A 26971-nucleotide genomic window follows, 5' to 3' on the forward strand; every position below is an offset into this window, starting at 1 on the left:
CCATGTTGGTGTGAATGACATGAGCCCTACCTCCCTGGACTACATGAAAAGAGACAGGGAGAAACTCTCTGATCACATAGCCCAGGCGGGTATGACCCTGACCCTGAGTAACATCCTGCCCTCACCAAGAATTATATCATGGTGTACAGAAAAAAACTATCAATTTCAACAATTGACTAAGCTTCTGGTGTCATTCAAAGGGGATCCAGTGTCAGCCTGAGATGACATGCTCAACAAGCCACGCTGCTTTGCTAGAGATGGCTTGCACCTGTCACCCTTAGGCTTTCGAATACTGGCCAAGGCTCTTGCCACACCCATAGTGCCTTTTTTAGGCAAGGCTCAAAAGACAAACCCACCGCCGTAAATGGCACAAGTAACAAAAAACTGAGGGTAATGCTACTCAGTGCCAGAAGTCTAAACCTCAAAATGCACGCACTCGATGCACTCCTCAGTGTGGAGAAAATCGATATACGTGCAGTAACAGAAACCTGGTTTAAGGTTCCAGAGAGCACCCCAGCACTACCACGCTACAACTCATACCATACATTTCGGCCACAAAACCCAGACCAAAATACAAAAGGCGGGGGAGTTTCCATATCCATCAAGGATACCCACACCTCCAAGTTAGTTGGACAGCACGATGCTTCAGAGATCATCCACGTGCAACTAACAATGGGCAAAACTGCTATTCAAATTATAGCTTGCTACAGATCACCCACCATGTACCAGGACCCCCACTCCACATTCCTGGAAACACTGGGAAACATAAAAGTCCTACCAAATGCCTTGATATTGGGTGATTTCAATTACCCAAACATTAACTGGGAGAACTACTGGGAGGGGGAAAGTTTTTCAAAGCCCCCATGCTGAAGGATAATGCTGTCCAAGCTGCAAAATCCTTTACTAATGCATTCTGTGGGCACCTACAATAATGCATGGATCATGCCATCCCAAGCAAAACCAAGACTCACTCCTCCGAGAAAAGGAAACCAGTCTGGTGGACTCCTGCCGTAAACAAGCTATACAATAGGAGGAAACTAGTACAGAAAATAATAAAATCCCAAGAAGGAAAGACATCCCCGATCAGTATCAGCAAGAAACTACAATCCCTCATAAAATCATCCAAGGCAAGCTTTGAAAGAAAAATTGCCAAGGACTCCAAAGATAACCACAAGGCATTCTTTAGCTATGTCAAGAATCTAAGTGGCAATGCTCAGATCTGCTCGGACTTAGTGCAGAATGGCACAGAATACACTGAACCAACCGATAACGCCAAGATCCTGGCAGACTGGTTCAGTGCAAACTTCACCCCCCTCTCTCCCCTTAAAGGGCCCATAACCATACCAAAAGAATATAAAGTCCCTGAATTCACAGACACTCAGAAAAACAGCCATCTCCAAAACCAAAAACACAGCATCAGTGGGACTGGAAGGTGTCCCAGGCTGCATCTTACATGACCTCAAAGACGATCTAACCCCTCACCTAAACATACTGCTCAAACTCAGCCTCTCCACAGGCTACATACCCATAGAGTGGTGCACAGCAATGGTTATTCCTCTCCACAAAGGTGGGGCCACAACACACCACAGGAACTATCGCCCTATAACCCTGACTATCTTGGTCTCCAAGGCTATGGAGCGCATCATCATGGAACTCATTATATATATATATTAGTCATAAATACTCTGCATATATAGAATCCTTTGCACTGGACATAGCAGGCAACATAAATTACATTTCTGTCTTTCCAAGTTATTACTTTTTGGTATTCTGTATACTTTCCCCTTTAACAGTATTTCTGACTTGTTCACCTTCAGAGTTGTCACAGATTTTAATTTCTCCTTTATTATATTTCCCTTACCATTTTGTAATATTTCTTTCAAGGGCTCTGCCTGTCTTGAAGGCAAACCTGAAAATCTGTCCCATGATTTTATTTGTACCAGAAAAAAGCATTTTGAAATTCTCCAGTTATTTTTTACAACAGTGGTTTTCAACCTTTTTACACTAGGAAACTGGCAGAAATTGGAATATTATTTTGTGGACCACTAAGACAGAAATAAAACACTTTTTTATAAGGAGCAATTAAAACAATCTCTGAGTGTTGTATGCCAAAGGATATGAAGTCAACTTCAAAGGAACAGACCAAAAATAGCGGGCAAAAATTTGGACACTTGAGAAGTATGCTACCTACCCACCTCCTACACACACACACACACACACACACACACACACACACACACACACACACACACACACACACACACACACACACACACACACACACACACACACACACACACCTCTTCTCATAGCTCTCAGCCAAAAAGGGACAAGTCCCAACAGAATTAAGGGCAAATCTAGAAATAATCAGGAGAACTTTTCATATATTATCATAGGAGGTTGCAAGGATATTGGCCCTGAGGCCCTTATAGGCCTAGCCAAGACTTTTGCCCATGTTTAAACAAATCAGAACCCAGTGCCCCTTTTCAGCAGGGACATGGGTGGAATCCCAGGGACATATTTTCTTTTTCCCAGCCAGTTATCCATGTTGCGCGTAAAAAGTGATAAAGAGGTACTCTGCTTGATGTGGAGAGGGAGTTTATTCCATAGATGTAGCACAAATCTATCCTGCCAACAAGTCTTGTTGATGTCACAGACCAGTTTGATGCTGTGCATGCAGGTTATTCAAGTAAAGTTTGACTTGCAGATATGCAACAGTCCCATTAAGGTGGGGTCCATGATCACCTTGTATGCCAGACAGAGGTCACCTCTGAGGAGTCGTATGAAACTGCACAGAGGGATAGGGCTTTTAGCCTACCTGTGTATTGTAGATGTTTGAAGCCCTGGATTCTCCTGGTGAGGAACCTTTGTGGTCTGTCCAGCTGCTGCATGTTCTTTGCAAGGTACACGCCGAAAGGTGCATTGTACTCAATAATGGACCTTATAAGGGAAGAATACAGGGATGTTATGACCTCCTTGTCTCTGGATGAGATACCCTTACTTATGAGGCTTTCCATATTACGGAAGCAACATGGTGGTCAAAAGTCAGGGTGCTATCAACCTGGGTGCCCAAATCCCTCAAGACTGAATTATTAATGTGATAATATGTGGGGACTTCACTCTCCCCGAAGGGGATGATAATGCATTTTTTTGGTATTCATCTTGAGGCCATGTTTCTGGCACCAGTCATTTGTCTGAGTGAGACCCTCTTGGAGGATGCCCACATCACTAGGGGAACTTATGACAGCACCCAGCTTGCAGTCATCTGCAGACTTGGTCAGCCATAGCCCACTGGTTTTGGTCTGTGCCTCAGAAAAGTATATCCCAAATAACAGAGGCCCAAGACAGAACCCTGGGGTATGCCACTTGTTACGGGTCTTCTGCTTGAGGTGGCTTCCCCTATTTTGACTATACTGGTTCTATCAGTGAGCCAGTTTGCTACCCATCTGGTAATATATGGACTTTTGCTTAGTTGAGAGAGTGTATCTATTATGCCCAAGTGGGGAATAGTGTCAAAGGCTTTAGCCAGGTCAAGGTAGGCAGTGTGCATCATCTTCCCCTCGTCCATGGCTTTAGTGACTGTCTCAAAGAAATTGACCACATTTAGCATACATGACCTCCCCGTGACAAAGCCAAATTGTCTGGGATCAAGTGTTTTGAGGTTGCCAATGTCCTTGTTAATGAGGTACATGATAACCCATTCCATGGCCTTGCCAGATCAGGCTAGTTAGGCTGATGGGCCTATAATTTCCCTGATTGGTTGGTGCCCCACCTTTGTGTAAAGGGATGACAGTGGCTATCCTCCACTAAGCTGGGACAAAGCCAGTACTCAGGCTTTGGTTAAACTGGGTGCCTAATGGTTCTGCAAGTTCCTGACTGAGTTCACGTAGTATGCAAACTGGAATGTTATCAGGTCCCATGGAGGCTGTATTTTTTTGCCTTTGAGAGAGCAGTGATGACCTGTTCCCTAGATGTAAGGGGGCAGGTACCGGGGATGTCGTGATTTACTGATGGGGGAACAGAGGGGTAAAATTTTTGCTGAATCTGTCAGCCAGCAAGTTTGCTATGTCTACGGCATTTGTATATGTGGTGTCCTTGACCACCATTTCTGAACAGATCTGGGTGTTTCCTTTGAGGTTGCAGACATATGTGAAGAAGGCCTTATTATTGTCTGTAGTAGATGTGGCCAATCTGGACTCGAAGTTTGCTTTGGAGGATTTCACTAGTGCTATCATTTGCTTGTTCAGGCTAAGGAGACATTGCTTCTAATTGGGCACCTGCTCCTGCTTGGTCTTGACAGCAATTTTTTCCTTTTGTTATATAGTTTGTTTATTGCATATGTCCACCATACAGGTTTACTCTTCCTTGCGGAGGATGACTTAGTTCTGTCAGGTATTCCTGATTCCATGCATCTATATAAATGCTCGTATAGTGCTTTGGTGTAGTTTTGGATATTGGTGCCAGTTCCTACAGAGGGGGAGAAGGCTATGAAGCTGTTTATACCATCCCTCAGAAGGCTTTAATCAGCTTTGGAGAAGTTTTTATGCCTAATCTTAGCTAGAGGGGGGTTGGGGGAGATGGTAACTTCGAAAGTGACTACTTTTTTGGTCAGATCATACCAGGGAGGATGATACTGTAGGGATGCTGCAGTGGTTACTCATGCTGGTTAATACCAAGCCCAAGGTATTATCACCCCTTGTGCTTGTGGGGGTATCGACTAGCTGTTCAAAGGCATTTGCATTGACAAAATCAAGGAATCTCTGGGCATTTGTGTTCGGGCATGAGTAGTTCTTCCAGTCTGTGTTTGGGAAGTTAGTCACCCAGGATCAGGGTAAAGGGTTGAATCTTGATAGATTTGAATGGGTCCAAATAGGCTGATTGGGTGTCTTGAGTCAGATTTGGGGGCCGGTAGCTAGCTATGGTTTGAATAGAGGTCTTGTCAATGGTTAACTGCACCTGGAGTGTCTCTTGTGCATCATACTGTTTGACCAGCTTGGAGGTGTGTATGTCTTTAATGTATATTGAAATTCCGCCTCCTTTGGCTATACTGCCCACAATTTGGGGTCTGTATGTATGATAGGATGAGTAACCAGGTAAGGCTGGGGTGCTCTCCATAGCTTTGAACCAGGTTTCTGTGACTGCACAGATGCCAGCATTTTCCATGGTTAGGAATGCTTGCAGTGAGTGCAGTTTCATGTTTAGACTCCTAGTGTTTAGCAGCATGACCTTTAATTTGTTGAAATTTTTATGTTGGTAGTTTTAACTTCATCACTTTTCCTAAAAAAGGCACTATAGGAGAGGCAAGAGCCTTTGCCAGAAGCCCTGGTGAGACAGATGCAGGCCATCTCTGGCAAAGCATCGTGGTCTGTCGATCATATCTTCCCAGGCTGATAGGTACTGGGTCCACTTGGAATTACACCAGAAACTAAGCCAATTGTTAGTTAATCATTTTCTGTTTGTATTGGGGCATCATTCTGGGTGACGGCTGAATGCTGCTTAAGGTTAGGAACATACCTGCCTGGACACATAATCAATGAGCTCAATCATGTCTCTCTTCATGTTGTCCAGAAAATTCACAAAATAACAGAAAATGAGTGAATATGCATTTTTCTAAAGTAAAAGAAGTCTGTAACTCTATTGTCATTATTTATTAACTGTAATTCATCACCTTTTCTCCAAAAGTCACCACTTACAGATGGGGATTAAGAGGGACTGAGCTAAAATTTCAGTCAAAATCAGGGACAGTTGAGAGGTATGCACCTCCCTCCCTCCCTTTTACACACACCAATGCACGCTCGCGTGCACACACACACACACACACACACACACACACCTTTCTCCATCTTAAACACACCCACACACCTACCTCCCTTACACACACCTACTTACCTATCTCTCTCTTACTCAACCCCCCACACACGCACACACGCACACACACACACACACACACACACACACACACACACACACACACACACACACACACAGCATACCTCTCAACCTCCAAGCCAAAAATAATGATGGGACATTTCTCTAAAAAATAGGGACAAACGTTAAATATTTCTCTCACAAACTTATAAAGTTGCTAGAATAAAAGGTATTGTATTACCATGAATTTTCTGAAGGAAATGAAGTCTGAGACTCAAATGCCCTTCATTATTTAGTGAACTCTGTCTTCACAGATTTGCCACAATAAACCCAAAAAAATACAAATTTTCCGAGGCACAGACTAAAAAATATCTGGACATTTAAGAGACACCTCCCCTCCCACTTTTTACACACACATGTATACACACACATCCCTACCTACCTCCTTCCTACACACACACACACACACACACACACACACACACACACACACACACACACACACACACACACACATATATATATATATGGGTCCCCTTCAAAATCCTGAAATCTCAAAATCCTGAATCTCAAAATCCCGAACTCAAAATCCTGAAAGCTCAAAATCCTGAAAACTCATAATCCTGAATCTCATAATACTGAAAACATACAGGACACCAACACTGATGTGTGATTGTGCGGACATTGGTTAGGGAGCAGGTCAGGTAAGTGTCATTGTGATGGATGTTAGGGTTAGGCGGGTTAAGTGAGTTAGGGTTAGGGTGCGGTGAGGTGATTGTGCGATAGTGACAGAATTTGGGGTTAGGGGCGGTTAAGTGAGTTAGGGTTAGGGCACAGGTGAGGTGAGTGTCGATGGATGTTAGGGTTAGGGGTGGGTTAAGTGAGTTAGGGTTAGTGCGGGTGAGGTGATTGTCAGGATAGTGACAGAATTTGGGGTTAGGGCGGTTAAGTGAGTTAGGGTTAGGCACAGGTGAGGTGAGTGTGCGATAGTGACGGACCTTAGGGTTAGGGTCTGGGTTAGGTAAGTGGATAGATAGTAGTGTATGTGCAGTGTAGTGTAGCTGCAATACAGTCTGTGTTGGTGTCCTGTACGTTTTTCAGTATTATGAGATTCAGGATTATGAGTTTTCAGGATTTTGAGCTTTCAGGATTTTGAGTCTGGGATTTTGAGATTCAGGATTTTGAGCTTTCAGGATTTTGAATGGGACCCATATATATATATATAGATATATATATATACATATATATATATATATATATATATATAGATATATATATATACACACACACACACACACACACACACACACACAGCTATCTACCTACCACTTAAACACACACACACCTACCTCTCACTTGTCCATTTATGGTCCACATCCAGAAGTCTTCTGGCATTCAAATTCCTTGAGTGTGGAAGATGAAGAGGTAAACAGCAGGTCACACAGGCGTAGAAGATGAAAAGAGGTCACATACACCTGTCGCTTCTGTGCAACTGGACACAAAGTGCATTGATCTTAAAGAACGCCTTTTAAAACAAATCTTTTTAAATTAAAAAATAAGTCTCCCAGCCAGCGGGGCTCATCTCCCCCAGTGGGCCCTTGTCTTTCACAGATCGGCAGGAAATTTCTGCCGGACCGATGGTTGAAAAACACTGATTTATAGCATACCTAATATTTTCTGACTTGATGGCTTTGACTAACTTCATGGATAAATGTTTGCCTTCTCTAGAATCACTGTTACTGCTTGCAAACCATGCATCATCTGAAATGTAAGCTGTATATTTGTCCTTTTTCCTGTCTAAAACCTGTATGTATTCTGTTTCTACAAGGCTCTTGGGGCAAATCCAGTCAATGAATTGCTTCTTTGGATTATTATCCCCCTGTAGATAATCTCCCAGATTTTGTGTTAATCTGCTGGTCCTTATAAACTGGCCTTGTACTATATTTCTTTCTACCCAAGAGGGATGCATATTGCTGTAGGATAGGTTATGGTTATGATTACTGGATATGACTTCTCTTTCTATAGAAGTCTGCAGAACATCTTCTTTTTTCTGTAAAAGTAAACCTAAAAAAAGATTCATGTTGGTCAAAATTTATTGTCAATTTTGTGTTCATTGACCTGATTTAACACACTAAAAAACTTAAAAAGGTGTAAAACATACTCATCTGTACATTATTCATACATGGAGTACAAGGGCAGAAAACTTCATGGATAAATAAGGTTTGTCTTCTAAACCTAATAAATACATTTGCAGCTATGAATATATTTCAGCTTTGCTCTTGTTCTACCTCAGTCCACTGCCTGCAATTGTTTCTGCATCCACCATTACAACTAAATCATTTTTAAATACAAATATTAAAAACAGTTGAGAAATGAGATTCCATATATTAAAACAAAAATTAAGACCTATTAATTAAACTAAACTAATAAACTTACGTGCTTTAAATACTTGTTGCACTGAGCATATGCAGTGAACTAACAGTTGTATCCATTGGGAGTTAATATGAGGTCACATTTCATTTTTCTTGCTGGAGTGCCAAACTGAATAAGTAAATTAGTGTTTTTTTTATTTTCTCCAAGTAGCAGCCATTAGCCACACTTATGAAGTTGCAGATTTGTGAGTGACTGGGAAGGAGATCAAATTTATGTCAGACACAAAAATCTGAAATCAAATGGCGGCTTTATTGGCTGGTTTCTTCACCAGGAGGTTTATAGATTTCTTTGCAGGATCCTTCTGTACAGCAGCATTTACATTCTGCCTACTGCACTGTAGAACTGGCAGTATGATATTAATACTAAATAAGCACTACATATTTAGACGAAGTTAGTGTGGTGCTCCACATTGTGTGTGTGTGTGTGTGTGTGTGTGTGTGTGTGTGTGTGTGTGTGTGTGTGTGTGTGTGTGTGTGTGTGTGTGTGTGTGTGTGTGTGTGTGTGTGTCTTTTTTTAACTTGTTGTGATACTGACAAACATATATGCATGTGTGCTTGTTTATGAATCATACAAAAATGAAGTGGGAAGCTTCATGTGATGCTCATGTTTCGGTGTCTTGTTTGCATGTTTGTTTAATTCTGATAATTGAGACATTATTTTTATAACCTTGTCTTTTAAAGAGAGTTTGTAGTCGAGGTATTGTGGTGTAGTAGATGAAGCACATTTCACTGCTTCCAGTTGTTTTGTAGCCTGTAGCTGACTGTGTAATTCTGGAACCATCCATAAACTTCTGTCATTGTAGCTGCCATTTGATTCTGAGGAATGTCTGTACTGAAAACTATATACAGCACTAACTTGTTGACATTTTATTTGTACAAATCGTTTTAGGTTTGAGATCAACTCCCCCGTACTTCTACTGGGTCAGGCATTCCAAAGAAGGTATATCTCATGTTTAGTGAGGCTGCTTCCAGTTTTGGTAATTTTATTCAGATTTTTGCTCTGTTTTGGAAGCACATCATTAGTTAAAAAAAGGTATGCATACCTCTCAACTGTACAGATTTTCGCCTCATATTTTTGGTCCAATTTTCATAAAATTGTGGCTTTCTGGCAAATTAGTAGCAAATCATTTAAAGTTGAAGTTAGAAAATAATGACAAACATTTGAGTTTCAGACTTCGTACCCTTCAGAAAATACATGCTAATGCAAAACCTGTTATTCTGTCAACTTTCTAAGTTTGGAAGAGCAGTATTTTAAAATTGTTCCTATTTTTGGACCTTTGTCCCACTTTTATATATGGCTTTGTCCAGATTTGTTGCTGCAAGAGCTTGAGAGGTATGGGCATAAGTTGTTCTGCTGACAGGGTTCAACCACCTTGCTGTGAGTACCACAGTATTAAGTTTCCTGCTAGGATGATCCTGAACTGTGAACTACACTACAAAATCTGCTTCGGTTGTCTGAAAAAATATCCCTAGTCTTCCCATCACATGCCTGGGCTCCATTATATATGGACTTCTGGAACAGAATTATGTTGGAGAAAGTTTGCTAACAGATGCTACTATGTGAATACATAGGTGCAAAGTATGCCAAGCCATCAACCCCTGCAGCAGCAATTTTCTTCTACATGCCCAGAGGATGTCAGCATAGGCAGTATGGCTGATTGGCTTCTAGGGAAAGCTCTGTCTGTAAATTTGGAGCTCTTGTACAATATCTGTTTTTCTGTGCAGTTAAGGACTGAAGCAGAAATGCATATAAGCAGTGTCCTTTACATCAATGTTATGTATTTTAAGTGTTAAGAGCAGTTATAACCATGTTAACCTGCTTTTTTTTTTTTGCTCAAATAATTTTATTAATTTCCAGCAATATTTATATAGAACTTATAAATCCAATGAATATATTTATAATAAATTATTTATAGTATATGCAATTGGCCTACAGTAAGGAAACAAACTGTTGTGAGAAATAGTTACACAATGTTAGAAAAAGACTTGTATTTTCATCATTACACAGAGATGCATCTGAATTAAGAGTCTCAATGAGAGAAAGTACTTTCACCTAAGGGTTATTAGACCAGTTCTTATGATATATTCTTGACTCCTTAGTTTTTATTTCCAGCACCTTTGTTTCTTTCAGAAGAGTTAAAAAGTCTTCTGTAGTTGGTATAGAGGAGGATTTCCACTTCCTAGTGATGCATTTCCTGGCTACCACTAGCATGGTCCAAAGAAGATAAAGATCTTTTTTATTCATTCATCAATTTTATTAGGAGTGTAAAAAGCTCTATGCAGAAATTTCCAAGTGAAAATTTTCCAGGTTTGTAAATTAGAGATTAATTTAATAGAATACAAGAGATTAGTTTTATTTTCAACAGATCAGTATAATGAATGTTCTCTGTTGATAAAATCCCAGTAATTTTGATTAGGGTTGGCCTTATAGTTAATTATAATTCTGTATAATTTTGATGTTAAGTTTCTCCAATCAAATCCATTATATAAAACTTCATGCATAAAAAATATGAGTTTAGGGATAGATTTAAAGGAGGAATTGTCAATTATTCTGCATAGATCTTGGGCATAGGGCTGCAAGTACTAAGAACTAGCCAATCAGAACTTGATAAATCATATAAACTTTTTAACTGGTGTATGTCCAAAACCAACAAATTTTTTATACAGTGGAACCAGCATGTAAAGTTTTTAGATTCCCAAGTGATAAGTATATTATATTAATTTTGTTTAAAAAGTTTTTAGTATTATTAATGATAAAACTTCTAAATATATTGTAAATGTAATTTATATAATTTAAATTAGTAGGTTTAGAAGAATTATATTGTATGTTGACACTTAGGACATGCCAAAGTTTATTACTTTGTTCATTTAATGGCAATTTTTTAGTTAATTTATTCTCGTATAAGAAGATAGTGGTGTGTAAAGACTTCCATGCTGATGTAAATTTTGGATCAATCCATCTTATGAATGTTTTAATAATGGAAGCTTTAATGTAAGAATCCATGTCTGGGAAATTAATACCACACAATTCCCAAGGTCTTATGTGATTTGAAAAGGCTATTCTATTTCTTTTTGGAAACCAAAGAAAATTTATAAGAGTTTAATTTATTTCTTTTAGAAAATTTTTGTTGGGAATCATAAGAATAGCTTGCGCAACATAGTTTATTTTTGGGAGAAGAACCATCTTAATTAGTTGTAGTCTATCTTCAAATTTTAAAAATAATTTGTTCCATTTTTTCAATATGTGTATTTAAGTTTTTTAACAATATTGTTATAGTTTATTTTTAATGTTAAATCCATATTTTCACATAGTATTATCCCTAAATAATTTATAGAGGAGACCTGTTTTCCAATTATATGGATTATATTTAAGTGGGTATTGTCTTTTTTATTTAATAATATGAAATTAGATTTTGTTTTGTTAACACGAAGACCTGAAATATGATAAAAGGTATCAATTTGTAAGTCTAATTCTTGTAAAGATTCATCTTAGTTTATTAGAGTAAGGAGAATGTCGTCAGCGAAGAGCATTATTTTAGAATTAAATTGATCATAAATGTCAATGCCTTTGATTTTAGGAATGTGATGAATTACTGAAGAAAATATTCTATTGCAAGTGCGAATAAGATTAGGGACCTAGGGCAACCCTGCTTTGTACCCTTAGTAATTACAATGGCTTCTGAAGTAAATGGACCCAATTTTATATAGGCAAGATTATTTTTGTACATTTTTTGATTAATGATATGAATTGTGAAGGAAAATTATAAATTTCTAAGACTTAAAGTTTATCCCATTTTAGTGAGTCAGATGCGTTTTCAATAGCAAGAGCTACTATAAGGGCTTCTTGATTGTCTCTATTTAGAATATTAATAATAGTTAATCTTCTCAGGATGTTATCATGTGTGTGCCTATTGTAGATAAAGCCTGTTTGATCATCACTAAAAACATGTATTAGAGATTTTTTGATTCTATTGACTAGGATGGACATGAAAATTGTATAATCATTATTAAGTAGTGAAATTGCCCTGTAAGAATTACATTGATTTGAATCTTTATTTTCTTTTTTGATAGGGGTAATGAGTGAATATCTCCATGAAGGTGGAATTGTATTTTGCATATGAACTTCATTTAGAGCTTTAAGTAATATTGAGATTGCAGATGTAGGAAGTAATTTATATATTTCAATAACAATTCCGTCAATGCCAGGAGCTTTATTGTTTTTGCTTTCTTTATTTTTTTCTGATAGTTCTTTAGAAGAGATTTTTTTTTGAATATCTAAGAATAGTTTTTTGGGATTTTTTTTATTTTGGATAAATCCAGATCAAAATGTGGAGTATTGTGAGGTGAATCAATATTTCTAAAATGTTCTGAAAAATGAAATTTAAAGGCATCTAAGATGTTGCTTATATCAGATACTTTTTTATTATTTTTCCCTTCATGAATGATATTTATAATATTTTCAAAGTATTGTCTTTTTATTCTCAATACTAGATTATGCAAGTGCTTAGGTGACACAGAAAACTTATTTCGTTTTAATTTTTCTAGAGCCATATTAGTCTTGTGAGTTAAGATTTCAGTACATTTTTTATTTAGTTCCCCAATTTCTTTTTTTTTAGCATTTGAGTCTAATGATTTATTGGAATTAGTTTCTATAATTTGCTTTTGGATATTTGTTAATTCAGATTCCCATTCTTTTGTTTTATTATTAAACCACGTTATAATTTTACCATATAAATATGCCTTTAAAGTATCCGATAGAATAACTATATTTATATCTTCTGTATAATTAGTATCTAGGAAGAATTGTATTTCTGCATCAAGCCATGGTTTTGTAAAAGAAAACACAAAGATCAATGCACATTAGGTTCAAGCAAGGCACCCTTTATTACTTGCAGCAAGGAGACAAAGCATGTAGGTACAAGGTTTGTCTGATTTTCCACAGTTCAACCTACAGTTTTTATACAGTTTACAGAATATGCTATTATTAGATTTGCTACTGACATGGTCAAATAATTGCTGTCTTGCAAAAACATGTTTTTTTGAGAAAAACAACCTGGCCTTGAGTTTGTTTCAGCTCCCCTTAGTTTCTCACAATTCTTTCTCTAGTTCTGATATGATACATTCAAGGTACAGTCCTGGCCTCAATACACATTCTGCTGACCATGGTGGATTTACAGACATCCATTGTTCTCTCTTCAGAGCTTCTAACAGCTGCATATTTTCACACAGACTAAGCAGTCACACAGAATTAGCAGAATAAATGTATTAACTTCTACAACGTTTTATTTGCTTTTGTGGATTTATATTGGAATTGGGGCCATCAGAAATCAGCGTGTCGTGTATGGTGTTTAATTTGTTTACCTTATGTCCCTCAGCGGCTAAAAATCATAGAAGTGCTACAGTATCTTCTCTACAATCCTGCAGGATGGGGGCCGCTAACAAAATGTCATCAACATAAAGTAAGATCTGACTACCCTTCGGCGGATTAAACTTTGCCAAGTTACTTGACATTTCCTGTGATAATATTGTAGGGCTCTCACAATATCCCTTTGGTAGTCGCGTATATGTGTATCTTTTTCCCTGAAATGTGAATGCAAGCCAGTGCTGGCTATCTGGATGTATCGGTATTGAAAATAATGCATTACTAATATCCACCACAGAGAAATACTTTTGTTGAGGTTTTAAGTCATTTAACAAAGTGTGTGCGTCTGGCACTATGGGTGCCCTCGGTATTACTGCGTCATTCACAGCTTGCAAATCCTGGACCATACTCCATTCTCCATTGGCTTTTTTAACCGGAAATAAAGGTGTATTACACGGAGAATCGGGAGATTCCACTAGTACCCCTCCCTTAAGTAATGCTGCTATAATAGGTTTTATCCCTGCCTCTGCATCTTTCCTTATGGGGTATTGTCTTTTCTGTGGTCTAAATGCTGATTTCGGTGTGATATTAACTGGCCCTGCCATTCGGATAAGTCCTGCATCTGATTTCCCTGTTGACCAGAGAGTCTCTGGTATATCTCGCAAAGCGTTTTCTTCCTCCTTCAGTAGGAGCGTCCATCAGCTGTCTTCAAGAGAATGCAGGTGCACAGCTGGGTTGGTCTGTGTCACCCAATTCAATTTCTGTACTTGTATTCCCTGTCTTGACAGTTCCAGTTCTGTTTGTTTCTCCCATCTTGTGGCTTTCTCCCCTAGGTCTGCCCACTGTATATTTTTATTCTTGGTCAAGCTAACGTGGTAATCAATTAGATTTATAAAGTGTTAAAAATTCCTGGGGCAGTGAACAGCTGACTACACTGTTCCCTTCTGTGTCCCAGTACAGGTTACGCAGTACCAATCTATTTGTATGATTCTTAAATAATCTTTCTTCATATTCCTTATCGGGTAATGGCGTATTGCAAAAATATAGGGTACAATGTAACATGTGTTGTTTATCAATGTCGAGGGAGGGAAACTTACTGATGGCTACGTTCATCAGCTCCTTGGTCACAGCCCCTGGACCAGTTGTGACCAAGTCCTGACTATACCATTAAAATATTTTACCCCCCGATTGCACCGTAAAGGTGTCAGTTTGTCACTGTGCTTCCATTCCCTGCATGGTTGGGACTACTGCTATGCCAAATAACTGCATAAGATCCCTGCCCAAGAGATTCACTGGGCACTTTGCAGAAACTACAATTTTGCTTTTCTGTATCAATCCTGAAACTGGATCAGTTATTGTAATATTGCGGGAGAGGGGTTTCCGATATAGCTGTCCATTAGCTGCTTTGACTAATATATAGTCGGATGATTCTGAGTTTTCTGGCAATTTGGAGGGGTGAATCAGGGTTCGTGATGCCCCTGAGTCACACAAAAATTTGACCTCCCTGCCTTCCACTGAAAGTATAACTTCTGGTTTAGTATCTGCTAAGTAGAGCTCCAAGCTCAATAAAGCCAAGTCTAGTACTTCATCTTCTACTTCACCGTCATCAGTTCCCTGTACTTCCTCTATTCCCCTTTTCACATTCTCATTTGTCCTTTCTGCACTAGCCCCTTCTAATGATTCCTGACTATCATATAGTCAGTCTTCACCCTCCTTGTCTTCCTTTGTTGCTTTCTTATTTTTCCTGCAATCCCTTGCCAAATGTCCTTTTTTACCACATTTGAAACATTCACCCCTTTTTTTACGTCCTTCAAAATCTTCTGATCGTTGATCAGACTGTCTACCTCCCTGTGCATTTTTCCTGCCCTTTTTCCCGGGGTGCACTACATAAACTTCTGCTCCGTCCTCTACAGAAAATACTTCTTTTTCTTTTTGCTATTAAAATGCCTTTTGGCATGCCTAGCATATTCGAGTAGTGATTGTAACCTACTAGTTCAATGGTCAACCATATGTTTCGTAATAAAACTACTTATAGGTGCACTACTACCTTTTAAAAATGCATTTTTCAACTGCTGCTCATATGGGGAATCTTGTTTTTGGTCTTCGGGGATCTGCATCCCACAATGGTTGTTAAAACATTCTAGCAGCCTAGCGAAATATTGGTCAACTGTCTCACCCTCCTGTTGGATGCATTGATTAATGCACGTCCAGTCTTCCCTAGGTTTCCATTTTTCAGAGATGTGGTCTGTAAGTCCTTTTACTTTAGCGTCTAAGTCTGCACTGCTATGAGGAAGGGGCATCACGAGGATTCCAGTTGCCACAAATCATGTACCAATCTGGCGCTACAATTTGTCGAACTACCCTTTCTATTTCTTCCCCGTTTAAATGATAACTTAGCCTCATTCCTTGTAAATCGTCTGAGAATTTTCTAAAATTAATTTTTGGATGGGGAATCCCTTCTGTAGCTTTCCGGATATCTTCCGGAGTCCAGGGTCTATATACTAAGATGGTTGGATCCTGATTATCCTGCCCTGCCTGTGGGTTCGGTACTTCTATGAGTGGACATATTTCCTCTTCTTCTTCTCCCGCAGATTGTGTGTCTCTGGATTTCTGCCACGACTCTCGATTGCCTGCTTTTGTTCGGGACCTAGTTTCAATGGGATCCCTTATTTTAGCTAGTTTCAGTTTTATAGCGTCCCTATCCTCAATGACCACGGGATATAGTGGGGGTGGATCTACCTGTCTACTCGCTCCATATTCTGGTAAGGGAGGGGGAGGCGGAGGTGCTGATGCTATTACTAGGTTGTTATCCTCCTTATCTAAAAACATTGTCTTTGAATTCTTGTTCTTTTGGTCCCTACGGTTTACTTCCTCCAGCCACCTGTGTGCCTGGGGAATTCCTAACTGTCATTGCTTTTTTACCTGACCTTTAGAATCAGTTTTAAGTTGTTTAATAAGTTTGATGAGTGAGGATTTTTCTAATTTTCCATCAAATTCATATTTAATAACCCATTTTGAAAAGTATCTAATGTCTGCACGCTGTGACTGCATATATTTTGCATCTTCTGTTAACGGTGGGTCTCGGGGTGTTTTTGTACAGTTATTACCCATTTTCTTTTACCTTTGATTGTTACGTAACTTCACCTTGATTTTCTAGTTTTAACGTGTACCACGGATTTTGTTATAGTCTCTTCAGAATGACTGCCTAAAGTCTACTTATTCTGTTTCTCCTGATCTATGACAAGACAGTACCTTTCTTATCTCTGACTGTAAGAAAAATACAATCTGACAAAAAACAATACACATCTAGTTCCTGATCCTAAAACAGAAAAAAAGTAGATTCACCTTAACTGAGCCCACGTGATTGATCACCGATTCGCGGAAAACCCGTCCTTCAGTCACAGATCAGAAAGTGGCTGGCCTCTTTTAACGACAATTCAGTCGGAGGACTTTACATATAAGAAGAACCGATTTGGTTTCTTCCTCGTACGGTTTCAGCCACCTGGCCGTCTGATCCGAAGTGAAGAGAGGGTTTCTGGTCCAAAGGACCAATCTGTAAAAGAAAACACAAAAATCAATGCACGTTAGGTTCAAGCAAGGCACCCTTTATTACTTGCAGCAAGGAGACAAAGCATGTAGGTACAAGGTTTGTCTGATTTTCCACAGTTCAACCTACAGTTTTTATACAATTTACAGAAGATGCTATTATTAGATTTGCTGCTGACATGGTCAAATAATTGCTGTCTTGCAAAAACATGTTTTTTGATAAAAACAACCTGGCCTTGAGTTTGTTTCAGCTCCCCTTAGTTTCTCACAATTCTTTCTCTAGTCCTGATATGATACATTCAAGGTACAGTCCTGGCCTCAATACACATTCTGCTGACCATGGTGGATTTACCAGACATCCATTGTTCTCTCTTCAGAGATTCTAACAGCTGCATATTTTCACACAGAATAAGCAGTCACACAGAATTAGGCATATTTTCACACAGAATAAGCAGTCACACAGAATTAGCAGAATAAATGTGTTAACTCCTTTTAACCCTTAATACACTGAACCTGCATATTGCAGTTATATATTTCAGTACACTAAGCCTACATATTGCATTGCAGTTATACATTTTCCTAACATTTTAAATTGTTTCAATTTGGTAATATAAGATGGGATTCTTTTTTGTGAAAGTTAATCTCTTAAAATCTATTTGAAGTTTAAAAATAAGTGAACTGTGATCAGACAGGGGACACGGAATTATGGGAAAATTATTTATTTTCATTCTCAAATCTTGAGATACAAAGATTTTATCAATTCTAGTTTGGGTATTACATCTGTGGTCACTATGTGAACATAATAAAGAGTTGTTCTTTCTGAAACTAAATGTATCAACTGGGTTTAAATTCTCAGTCCATTTCTTAAGAGATTTCCCTGTGGGGGTAGATCGAACAGGTCTTCTGTTAGTAGTCTCAGAGTTGTCCAAAATACAGTTAGTCACCTCCTATTATCAGATTACCTTTGGATACTCTATTAATATGGTCTATGTGTTTTTTCAATGTCCCCACTCCAATGCCAGGAAACCAATATAAGTTTACTAGTGTCCAGGTTCTATTACTAAATGTTAATATTACAATAGCTAAAAGTCCATCTTTATCTTCTTAATTATAGATTATTTGAGGATTAGTAACATTTTTCCATAGTATTAAGACTCCTCTAGTTTTTTTTTTTTTTTAATTATAGGAAGAATTAGATAGTTTTAAATATTCATTTGGATTCCATATATACTTATCATTAGTTTTAAAGTGAGTTTCCTGAAGGAATACCACTTGTACTTTATTTAGTTTTAGATATCTTAGTAGATTGGGCCTTTTCCTTAGATTATTTAATCCATTAATGTTTAGGGAGAGTAGAGTTATATCCATCTTGTTTGTTTAAGATTATAATGTATTTGTAGTAGACAAGGGTGTATAGTACTTACATCAGTCAAAATCTGTGTAACATTCTTCAAGGAATTATATTTTAGTGTCAGGTTTATGTTTCCTGAAAAAAAAATTAACAAATATTGAGACCAAGAAGGAAATGGAAGGTGAGTAAAGAGAAATATTACAACCAAATATATAAACAATGACTCTAAAAGTCCCTCAAACAAACATGGAGTGAAAAACACACGTAATCTGAAAAAACAAAACAGTTCAACCAGATTAACCTTCAAATCTAGATAAAAATTAAAGAAAAGTGAATGTTACAAGAGCTCCAATTTATAAATTCTGGAGATAAGAAAAACATAAATCAAACAAATTAATAATATAATTATGAGAGTAGTGAAAGGAAAATAATTACTATTAATTAAAAGAGAGAAGTTAATTACAAATAAATAGTTCCTATTATAATATAGAGTGAAGTGAATAGATCTTATGTCAAGTGCTATTAAACTATATTTCGCAGATGAAAACTTACCACCAAGTTAATATTATTCAAAAGTATTAAGTAATATAGCTCTTTCTTCAATTATACAATATCATTTGATATTCAGTTGCATAGATATTGAGAATTGAGAAACTAATACAAAAGCAGCACATACATGAATATTAGTATGTCTCACAAAAATTATTTTTCTGTGTTTCCAAACAACTATAAATACAGATCCGGACTCTGGTTCCCCAATCCATAAATCTCATATTAATAAGCTGATAATTAAGTGTAAAAAACATAGATTGTTATCATTTGTTGAATTTGTTATTACGAATGAAGTAAGTTCATAGAAATGAAGAATGAGAAGCGTAGAAACCTATGTTTGGTAGTGTCAGTGAAGGGAACTATTTGTAAGAAGCCTAGATGCCTTTGTTTAGTAGTGTCAGTGAAGGGAACTTATTTGTAGCTTGATACGGATTCATGTTGACAGAGTTCTTTATAACTTGGATTCATAAAAAGTAAAACAGTTCAACAATATTAAGCATTTTCAACTTGCCTTACTTTTCTTCTAAACATTCAGAAAGATAAGTATATAAACATACTGCGTTACATATTTTATATCTCAGGCTGTTTCCCAGAGTCATTGTTCAGTAACATCATTCTATGTACTTGTATCAATATTACCTCAGAGTTTAAGAGAAAGAAACTATGAAATAGTTAGATAATACGAAATGACTCATTTATTCTGCGTTATAAAGTTCATAAATGCATTTAGAAGGCTATTTAGGTGCATATATATATATGTCTCTGTTAGGTTATACTTGTCAGATCCAGATTTAGAAACAGTATTCACTTTATTAATTTTACCTCCCCCTGCACTCTAACAAATTAATGCAACCCAAGTTCTCACAATTCCTTTGAACACTCTCTAGATACATAGTGCTATCTTGCTTGTTTAAATAATAAAACAACTACCAAATGTACAGAGATTAAATTTCAACACACTCTTGTCTTCATGAAAGAGTCCAAGAGAGAATGGAGCTGCACAGAAAGAATGCACCAGTAGTATGCTCTAGATATCGAGTTTGGTGAGCACCAAAAATAGATATTATAATCTTATGTATTATCTAATATATTGCCAGCAACATTTTTGTAAGAGATTATATAGAAGGCATAAAGTATTTTTTTCTCTAAACTGAGCACGTAAAATAGAACTAACAAAATACTTCACTACTAGAAATTTTAACTCTTGTAAATATGCGTGACTTAAGCAACAAATGCCAAAATTTGTAGTAACCTAGCTGTCATTGAAAATGTATATACTCCACAGGGGGGCTCACTGTGTGTTTGCAGATGACCTGGTATGTTATATAATATTTTGCATACTCTGTATTGGCAGCCTGATTTTACCTACAGTATTCTGTAATTACCGGGTGCAATATACAGTCAATATCACAGAACAGCATGCTTGCACAGGGATAATGATGTTGCTTATTCTGTCTACAGTGCCTTTTGTACTGCCATGACTGAACCCTCTTAGCATGTATAGAGGTGCCACACTTCCATCATATAGCATAGTACTGTGGTGTATGAAAGGTACAGGAGAGAGTTAATATCATGAAGTCATCACTATGAATCATTCCTGACAATCATTATGTCTTAACTTAGTTTAAGATCATTTTCTGCTTGGGTTCTACATTCTTGTTATACTAGTCAATTCAGACATGAACTGTTATGTATAATAGACATGGACTCAAAGAAATATCTTAAAAATAACAGAAGTATCTGATAAGTCTGTGAAGGAAAGGGTATGATTTCTAAAGAAGAAATTTGTTACAAATTTTATCTATGTAGACTTGGAACAGGCAGGATATGAGAAAGCCAAAGATATTATATAGTGTGTAGGCAGAGGCATATTTCAGAATGAGAAGAGACAATATTTTTATCCTCTTTGTTTGCCCTAGGCTATATACCACACAAGCAGTGACTGTGAGCTGTCTGAATAGAATGTTAATATGTTAAATCAACTAAATTTTAGTAACTAAAGTCAAAACTATGATGCTTTATATTAAACATTCTTAAAAAACAATAATTATTTTCAAAATCTTTTAATAAGACGCAGTACTGAGCAACTAGATAAAGCCTATAGTCTCACAGGTGTAGGGTTTAGGTTGTCTAGTGTGTACTTCCCCTTTAAAGTTGTCTCGGAACTAACCACGTAAATGCGTGAAATGAATCTGCTTAACAGATTTCTTTTTTCTTTTATTAAGTCCTTTTGCTAAATACAAACATGGAAAGTGTATAGATAACAAAATGCTTCCCCTCCCTTTCAACCGACTCAGAGATTCAACTCCGATGATACTCAAGCGTTCATCTGAGTAACAAGATGACTACAGGAAGTTTCAGCACAATACGTGCGTTATCTGCAGGTTAAGAAGTGCTGAATTCATTTCCAGCCACCTCCTTGCTCTTTGATGCACCCAATATGAGTGCCCAAACTAAAAAAAACGCTCTCAACAGTATCCTTCCCAAGCCAATAAAAGATGCAAACAGAAATACACTTATTGTGCGGGTTGAATGATTTCAAGGATGTATATATTGGTTCCGGCACACAAATTACGGCACTTAAAAGGCAAGAGATTGTAAGAATGCTTAAGGGTTTCTGTCTATAATCTGGTGTGCCTATGAAACTTATAAGCTGTTCTATCGAGGCTAAATCTTGAGAAGAGAATTAGAATAGTATGTGGAATCTTGAGTGCGCCAACAGAAAATGAGTTGTTCTTCTCTACATTAAATACAGTGACTCTGAAGTGTATTACAATTTTAAAGAATTGGCGCCATTGAATTCTGAGTGTGCAAAGTAGCGCTAGATTGTTTATAAGCGCTAGAGGATTAAAAAAAAAAGATCTAAGCATGTGCGTACATAGAAAACCATTAAAATATGAAATGTTAACGTTTTCCATTAATTAACAATGCCTTATAGCAAAAAATTAGTTTTTAGATAGAAATGAATATTAACAATCAAATTATGGTAATCAGAATTAGTTTTAAACATTACTTGAAGTGAATAGTAAATAATCATATCATGTAGGAGATAACATAATGCAGTATTTTTAAATCAGTTACTATAATTTAAAACATTTGATAGTAATGAGTGTTGGTTTATGAATGAACTAAAGCAAATATAATAAAAGTATCCCTTTGAGTGTGAGAGTTGATGAAACAGTGTACTAAGTAAACATTTGAGAAGATGTTCACTTTGTTCTCTTATAATATGTGACTAATAAAAATATGTGGTAAGTGTCATTTGAGCCTGGTTTTCCTCATTTTCTTTGCAAGGAAATTTACTATGTTTCTAAGTGTCAGATTAATTATATAAGCACTTTTCCTAGTCAGGAATAAATACCAGACTTGTGATAGATATATTATAGTAAGTACAAGTTTAAGCACAAAGGTCTCAGAGTAAATATATAATATAATAAATAAATACATACTTTTTTGAAATTATGTCCAGAAAACTGTATCTTTGTTGAATATTTGAGAGATTTGGAAGACTGCATGGTTTTAGAATCAGTTCTTTGTTTCTTTTTCCTTACATCAGACCAAGTATTTTTCTCTGGGGATCGTTTCAGATTTGTTGATATAGACCAGTCCATTTCTTCAGGAATTGTGATGATACTGTTATTCTTGCTGAAGGTGGAAACTTCTTCAATGTTGTTAAAAGTTTCAAGTCATTTAAGTAAAGAATTCTGATTTTTGCAGGATAAACCATTTGTGCTTTTATTTTATTTTGCTTGAGAAGTTTCACTAATGGCCATGTTTTTTCCTTAATTCTAACACTTTTGCAGAATAGTCATTGTCACATCTAATCTAACTCTGTTTATATATAATGGGACTTTTCCTACAGGCTGATTTTAGTATGAGTTTTCCAAAAAAGAGAGAAACTTTACCACAGTTGATCTTGGTGTTGCATTTGGAGAAGAGGGGATAGATTTTCCTATGGCTCTGTGAGCTTTCTCTATTCCATTTGATAGTCCCTCTTTTAAATCAAGCACTTCAGGAAGCCAGGAGTTGAAAAAGGTGGTGATGTCTTCACCCTCGTTTTTTTCTGGAAGACCAAATATTCTTATATTAGTTCTCCTCTCTCTGTTCTCTAAATCATCTACTTTGTTGATTAGCCAATTTTGAATTCTGTCTGATTTTCCTCTTCTTTGAGCCTCCCATCTTTGTCATTTAGTGATGTCTTCATATCAAGTAATTTATTTTGTTGCTGCTGTAATATTTCCTTTAATACATCTGTTTGCTTTTGCAGTTTTCCTTGAGACTTTCCAGGTTATCAGTAAATCTATCCATTTTCAACGACAGTTCCTGTAATGTGGAAGACATCAGTTGAATCTCTTTCTTCAGAGTAGTTTCTGAGTGAGAATTCTTCAAGCTGGCCATTACTAAACAGTTGAAATGTTCTCCAGTATATTTTGACAGGAAAAACTCGATAAAATTCCTTGAAATGTAATAGAGTTGTAGTTCTTAGGTTCCTTGATGTTGTTTTACTATTTTTAGTTAATGAAAATATTTTTTTCCTGTTTTCTAGTACTGTTTTATGGAGCTCTAAAAGATGCTGCCTATCTGTTTGCCATCTAGCTAACCTGCTTCTTTTTGTACTGCATTTTGATGATTGTAATTGTTTTACATTTGTTTAATGTTTATTCTGTCTGTTTAAAATGACAATTTTGCACTGCAGGTAAGGTAGACGATCCTGTATTTGCAGTACAGATTGCAAGGATGCTGGAAGTGCCTTCTCTTTATAGAAATTTTTATGACAAGCAGTTTCAAACTCATCAGGTTCTGGAAAATGACTCTCACCTTTCCAGGTAAGAAAATCCACAGTATAATAGTTTTAAATGTCATATTTATCAAAATGACTTTTATAGACCTTATAGCTAACTGTATTTGAAAAGTGAGTTCTACTTGATGACAGCTCAAATGTAAAAAAAAAAAAAAAAAAAAGATTAAACTTTTCTGAAATAAGAAGACAGTAACATGTCTTAGGCGTATTTATGAAAACATAAACATAAAGCCGTCAACCTCACTTGCACTTGGGAGCTGCAAGCATTGTTAAAAATATTGTATGTGGTGGAATTAGAAGGTTCATAGGTTGGTACTAGGCTATCAGCCCTAGGGCCTATACAAGCCTAGCCATAACAATTCCCTGGATATTTCTTCCCACAATATTTACTTCCCTGGACCCCTGTCTAGTAGGGCGACTGACATGATCCCCGGGGTGAATTTCCTATCTCCCATCTAATCGTCAAGGTTCCTTTTGAAGAGGGCCAAGGAGGCGCTCTGCTTGACATGTATGGGCAGTCTGTTCCAGAGTATGGGGAGTCTCTGGGTCAGGAACCTATCCCTCCAGCATGTTTTGTTCAATGTGATGACAAGGTTTAGTTCCCTGGAGCGTGTGGCTCTGAGGAATTGGGATTTCTTTAAGTGGAGCATGTCCAGCAGCTCAGGGTTTGACATGGCCTTGCATGTTAAGCAGAGATCGCCTCTGAGTAGACGATATGCCACAGAGTATAGCTGGAGTTTTTTTAGACGATCAGCATATGGCATCTGCTTTTGGTCTGTGATTCTTCTAGTGAGGTAAATGAGGACATTAAATAAGTATGCTTACATATTTGCAAAGCAGTGATAAAAGTAAAGTAACCTCAGATCTGAAGTAGGGACTTCATTTGTCAGCAACCTTTGGGTCTTGGATCCGACTTCGGATCCGAGCCGGCAACTTATTTTACAGCTTATGGATCCGAGCTCCTAGCTCCTCCCCTTATCCATAACCCCCTGCCAACCCTGATTGACCTCAGATCTAGTTTGCCGCTCTTAGAAGAGACAGCTGGATTTTAGAGCTCCTGGCGACTTACCAGATAAGTCTTCAAAAACTTGTCAAAATAGAAAATTTTTTGATTTAATTAAACAGTGTGTGTGGTTAGGATCCCTTTTCATTAATTTTATTAATTTTTAGTGTAATTCCTCCCCTTGCTGGTTCGTAGAGTGTGTGTGTGTGTGTGTATTGCTTGTGTTTTTGGGGCCTGGTGTGTTTGTGTAGTTACTTTATTTTTTTTCTAATGTCGGAGGCCCCAAAACCCATTTTTTCTAAGTGCACCGAGTGTGGCCATAAGCTTTCACCGGCGGATGGCCACACTCTGTGTGTTCGGTGCCTTGGGGTTGAACGCCTGTCCTCTGGGTGTTCCATTTGTGCAGCATTCAACCCCAGGGCACTGAAAGAGCGGAAGTCGAAGCTGGTTTTGGCGGGACTTTTGCTCCCGGATCCGGCTTCGGCCTCCGGTACTCCCGTGGCTCCTCCTCAGTCCTTGGTGGTAGCCACTCCTGCCCCCCTTCCCCCGGCCGGGACACAAACTCCCACTAAGACGCCAGAGGAAAGGGAGGCCAGGAGGGAGAAGCACCATAAGCGGCGGGCCGAGGCCTCCGCTTCGGCCCCCCCCAGCTAAGCGGGCTTCTCCCTCCACGGCTTCCAGGTCCCCTCCTCTTCGGATCCGATCCCCTTGCTTTTCCCCGGGACCCGAGGAGGAAGAGACCCGATCTCTGTCGAGGTCATCGAGGCAGCATTCTCGGCCTGCCTCTATGGCCTAGTCGAGATCTACTTATAGTCTTTCTGATCCAGACTTGGACCGGATGATGAGAAGGTTCATCCAGGCCCAGCTGCAGATGGGAGTGCTCTTTCCTCCCCCCCCCCCTTCGGGGGGGAGCTCAACACCTTTTTTTGCCCCGATAGCTCCTTCTCAGACTCCCTTCCCGGGTTCGAAGCGCTTGGAGCCAGGCAGTGTTGGAGCCGGGGGTGAGTCGGCGCCGACAGTACTGGGTACTTCGGATCCTGACCCTGCCCTCGAGTCTGTTGGGTCCTTCGTCGGATCCGACTTCTCGGAGCCATGGGCCGAGCTTCGGATCCGAGGGATTCAGTGTGCCTTTGGCTCCATCCAGGTCGGAGCACACGGGTCCTTCGGATCCGATGGCCTCAGCGCCGGTTCTGATCCCTTCATCGGATCAGAGTGGGAGCCGGCTTTCGGACCCCAGGGAGAGTGGCTCCCCCTCTGCCTTCAATGCAGTGGAGAGGTCCTTGCATCGGCTCCACCCTGCACTCCCTCTCTGCTGGGTCAGGCTTCCATCACCTGGCCACAGGGATGGCCTGCTTCAATGTTCCAGGTTGTTCCACTGGAACAGGATATTGCTGGTGAGACCTCTTTGGACAGTCCCCCTGAGGAAGTGCCTCGCAAGCATAAGTGTAAGAGGAGATACGTGGACTCCCCCGAGTCCTTAACAGAGGACACGGACTTGGATGAAGGGGAAGGCTCCCCAAGGTCACCCCCCGAGGATGTCTCCTTTGGAGACATCATGGAAATGCTCAGGATCAGGGGGGGTGGTCTGCCCCCAAGGCTTCCTCCGAGTCCGTGTTCCTAGAGGCATTCGAAGCAGGCCCATCTACCTCTTGGGTGTCCCCTCCGGCCGACCCTCTGGTGGACCTTATCACCACCAGGGCATGGAAGGAGCCGGACACTGTGGAGCCAGTCCCCAAATGCCGGATAGGATTTTGAGTCCCCCTGCAGACCGGCCCCATTGGAGCAAGGGTCCCCCCGTAGATGCCATGTTGATGGCGGCAGCCACCAAGAGGGAATTAGCTCAGGAGAGCCCCTCGGTCCATCCACCGAGCAAGGAGTCCCACTCGATGGATCACCTTGGGAAGCGGGTATTTAGTTCAGCGACCTTCTCAGTAAGGTCCCTGAACTACATGGCACATGTCATCAGGATGCAGAGAGATCTTATCAAAGAATATGCTGCTTTCCCCCAGAGTCCATGTCGGCGGAGGACAAGCAGTTGTACTCCACTCGTATGGCC

At 38.8% G+C, this 26971-nt stretch overlaps 1 protein-coding gene across 5 annotated transcripts in view; it reads left to right on the top strand.

Moving 5' to 3' along the window:
- Nucleotides 1-26971, top strand: part of STN1 (STN1 subunit of CST complex) — a 978195-nt gene that overhangs the window by 451051 nt on the left and 500173 nt on the right. For all 5 annotated transcript variants that reach the window (XM_044056104.1, XM_044056103.1, XM_044056107.1 and 2 more), the window contains one exon: nucleotides 23808-23937. In XM_044056104.1, the coding sequence (XP_043912039.1) occupies nucleotides 23808-23937 (130 nt within the window). The remainder of the gene's footprint in view (nucleotides 1-23807; nucleotides 23938-26971) is intronic.

The sequence above is a fragment of the Protopterus annectens genome, chromosome 14.part0 (assembly GCF_019279795.1).
Source record: "Protopterus annectens isolate FY-2018-M chromosome 14.part0, PAN1.0, whole genome shotgun sequence".
In the NCBI taxonomy this organism is placed as follows: domain Eukaryota; kingdom Metazoa; phylum Chordata; order Ceratodontiformes; family Protopteridae; genus Protopterus; species Protopterus annectens.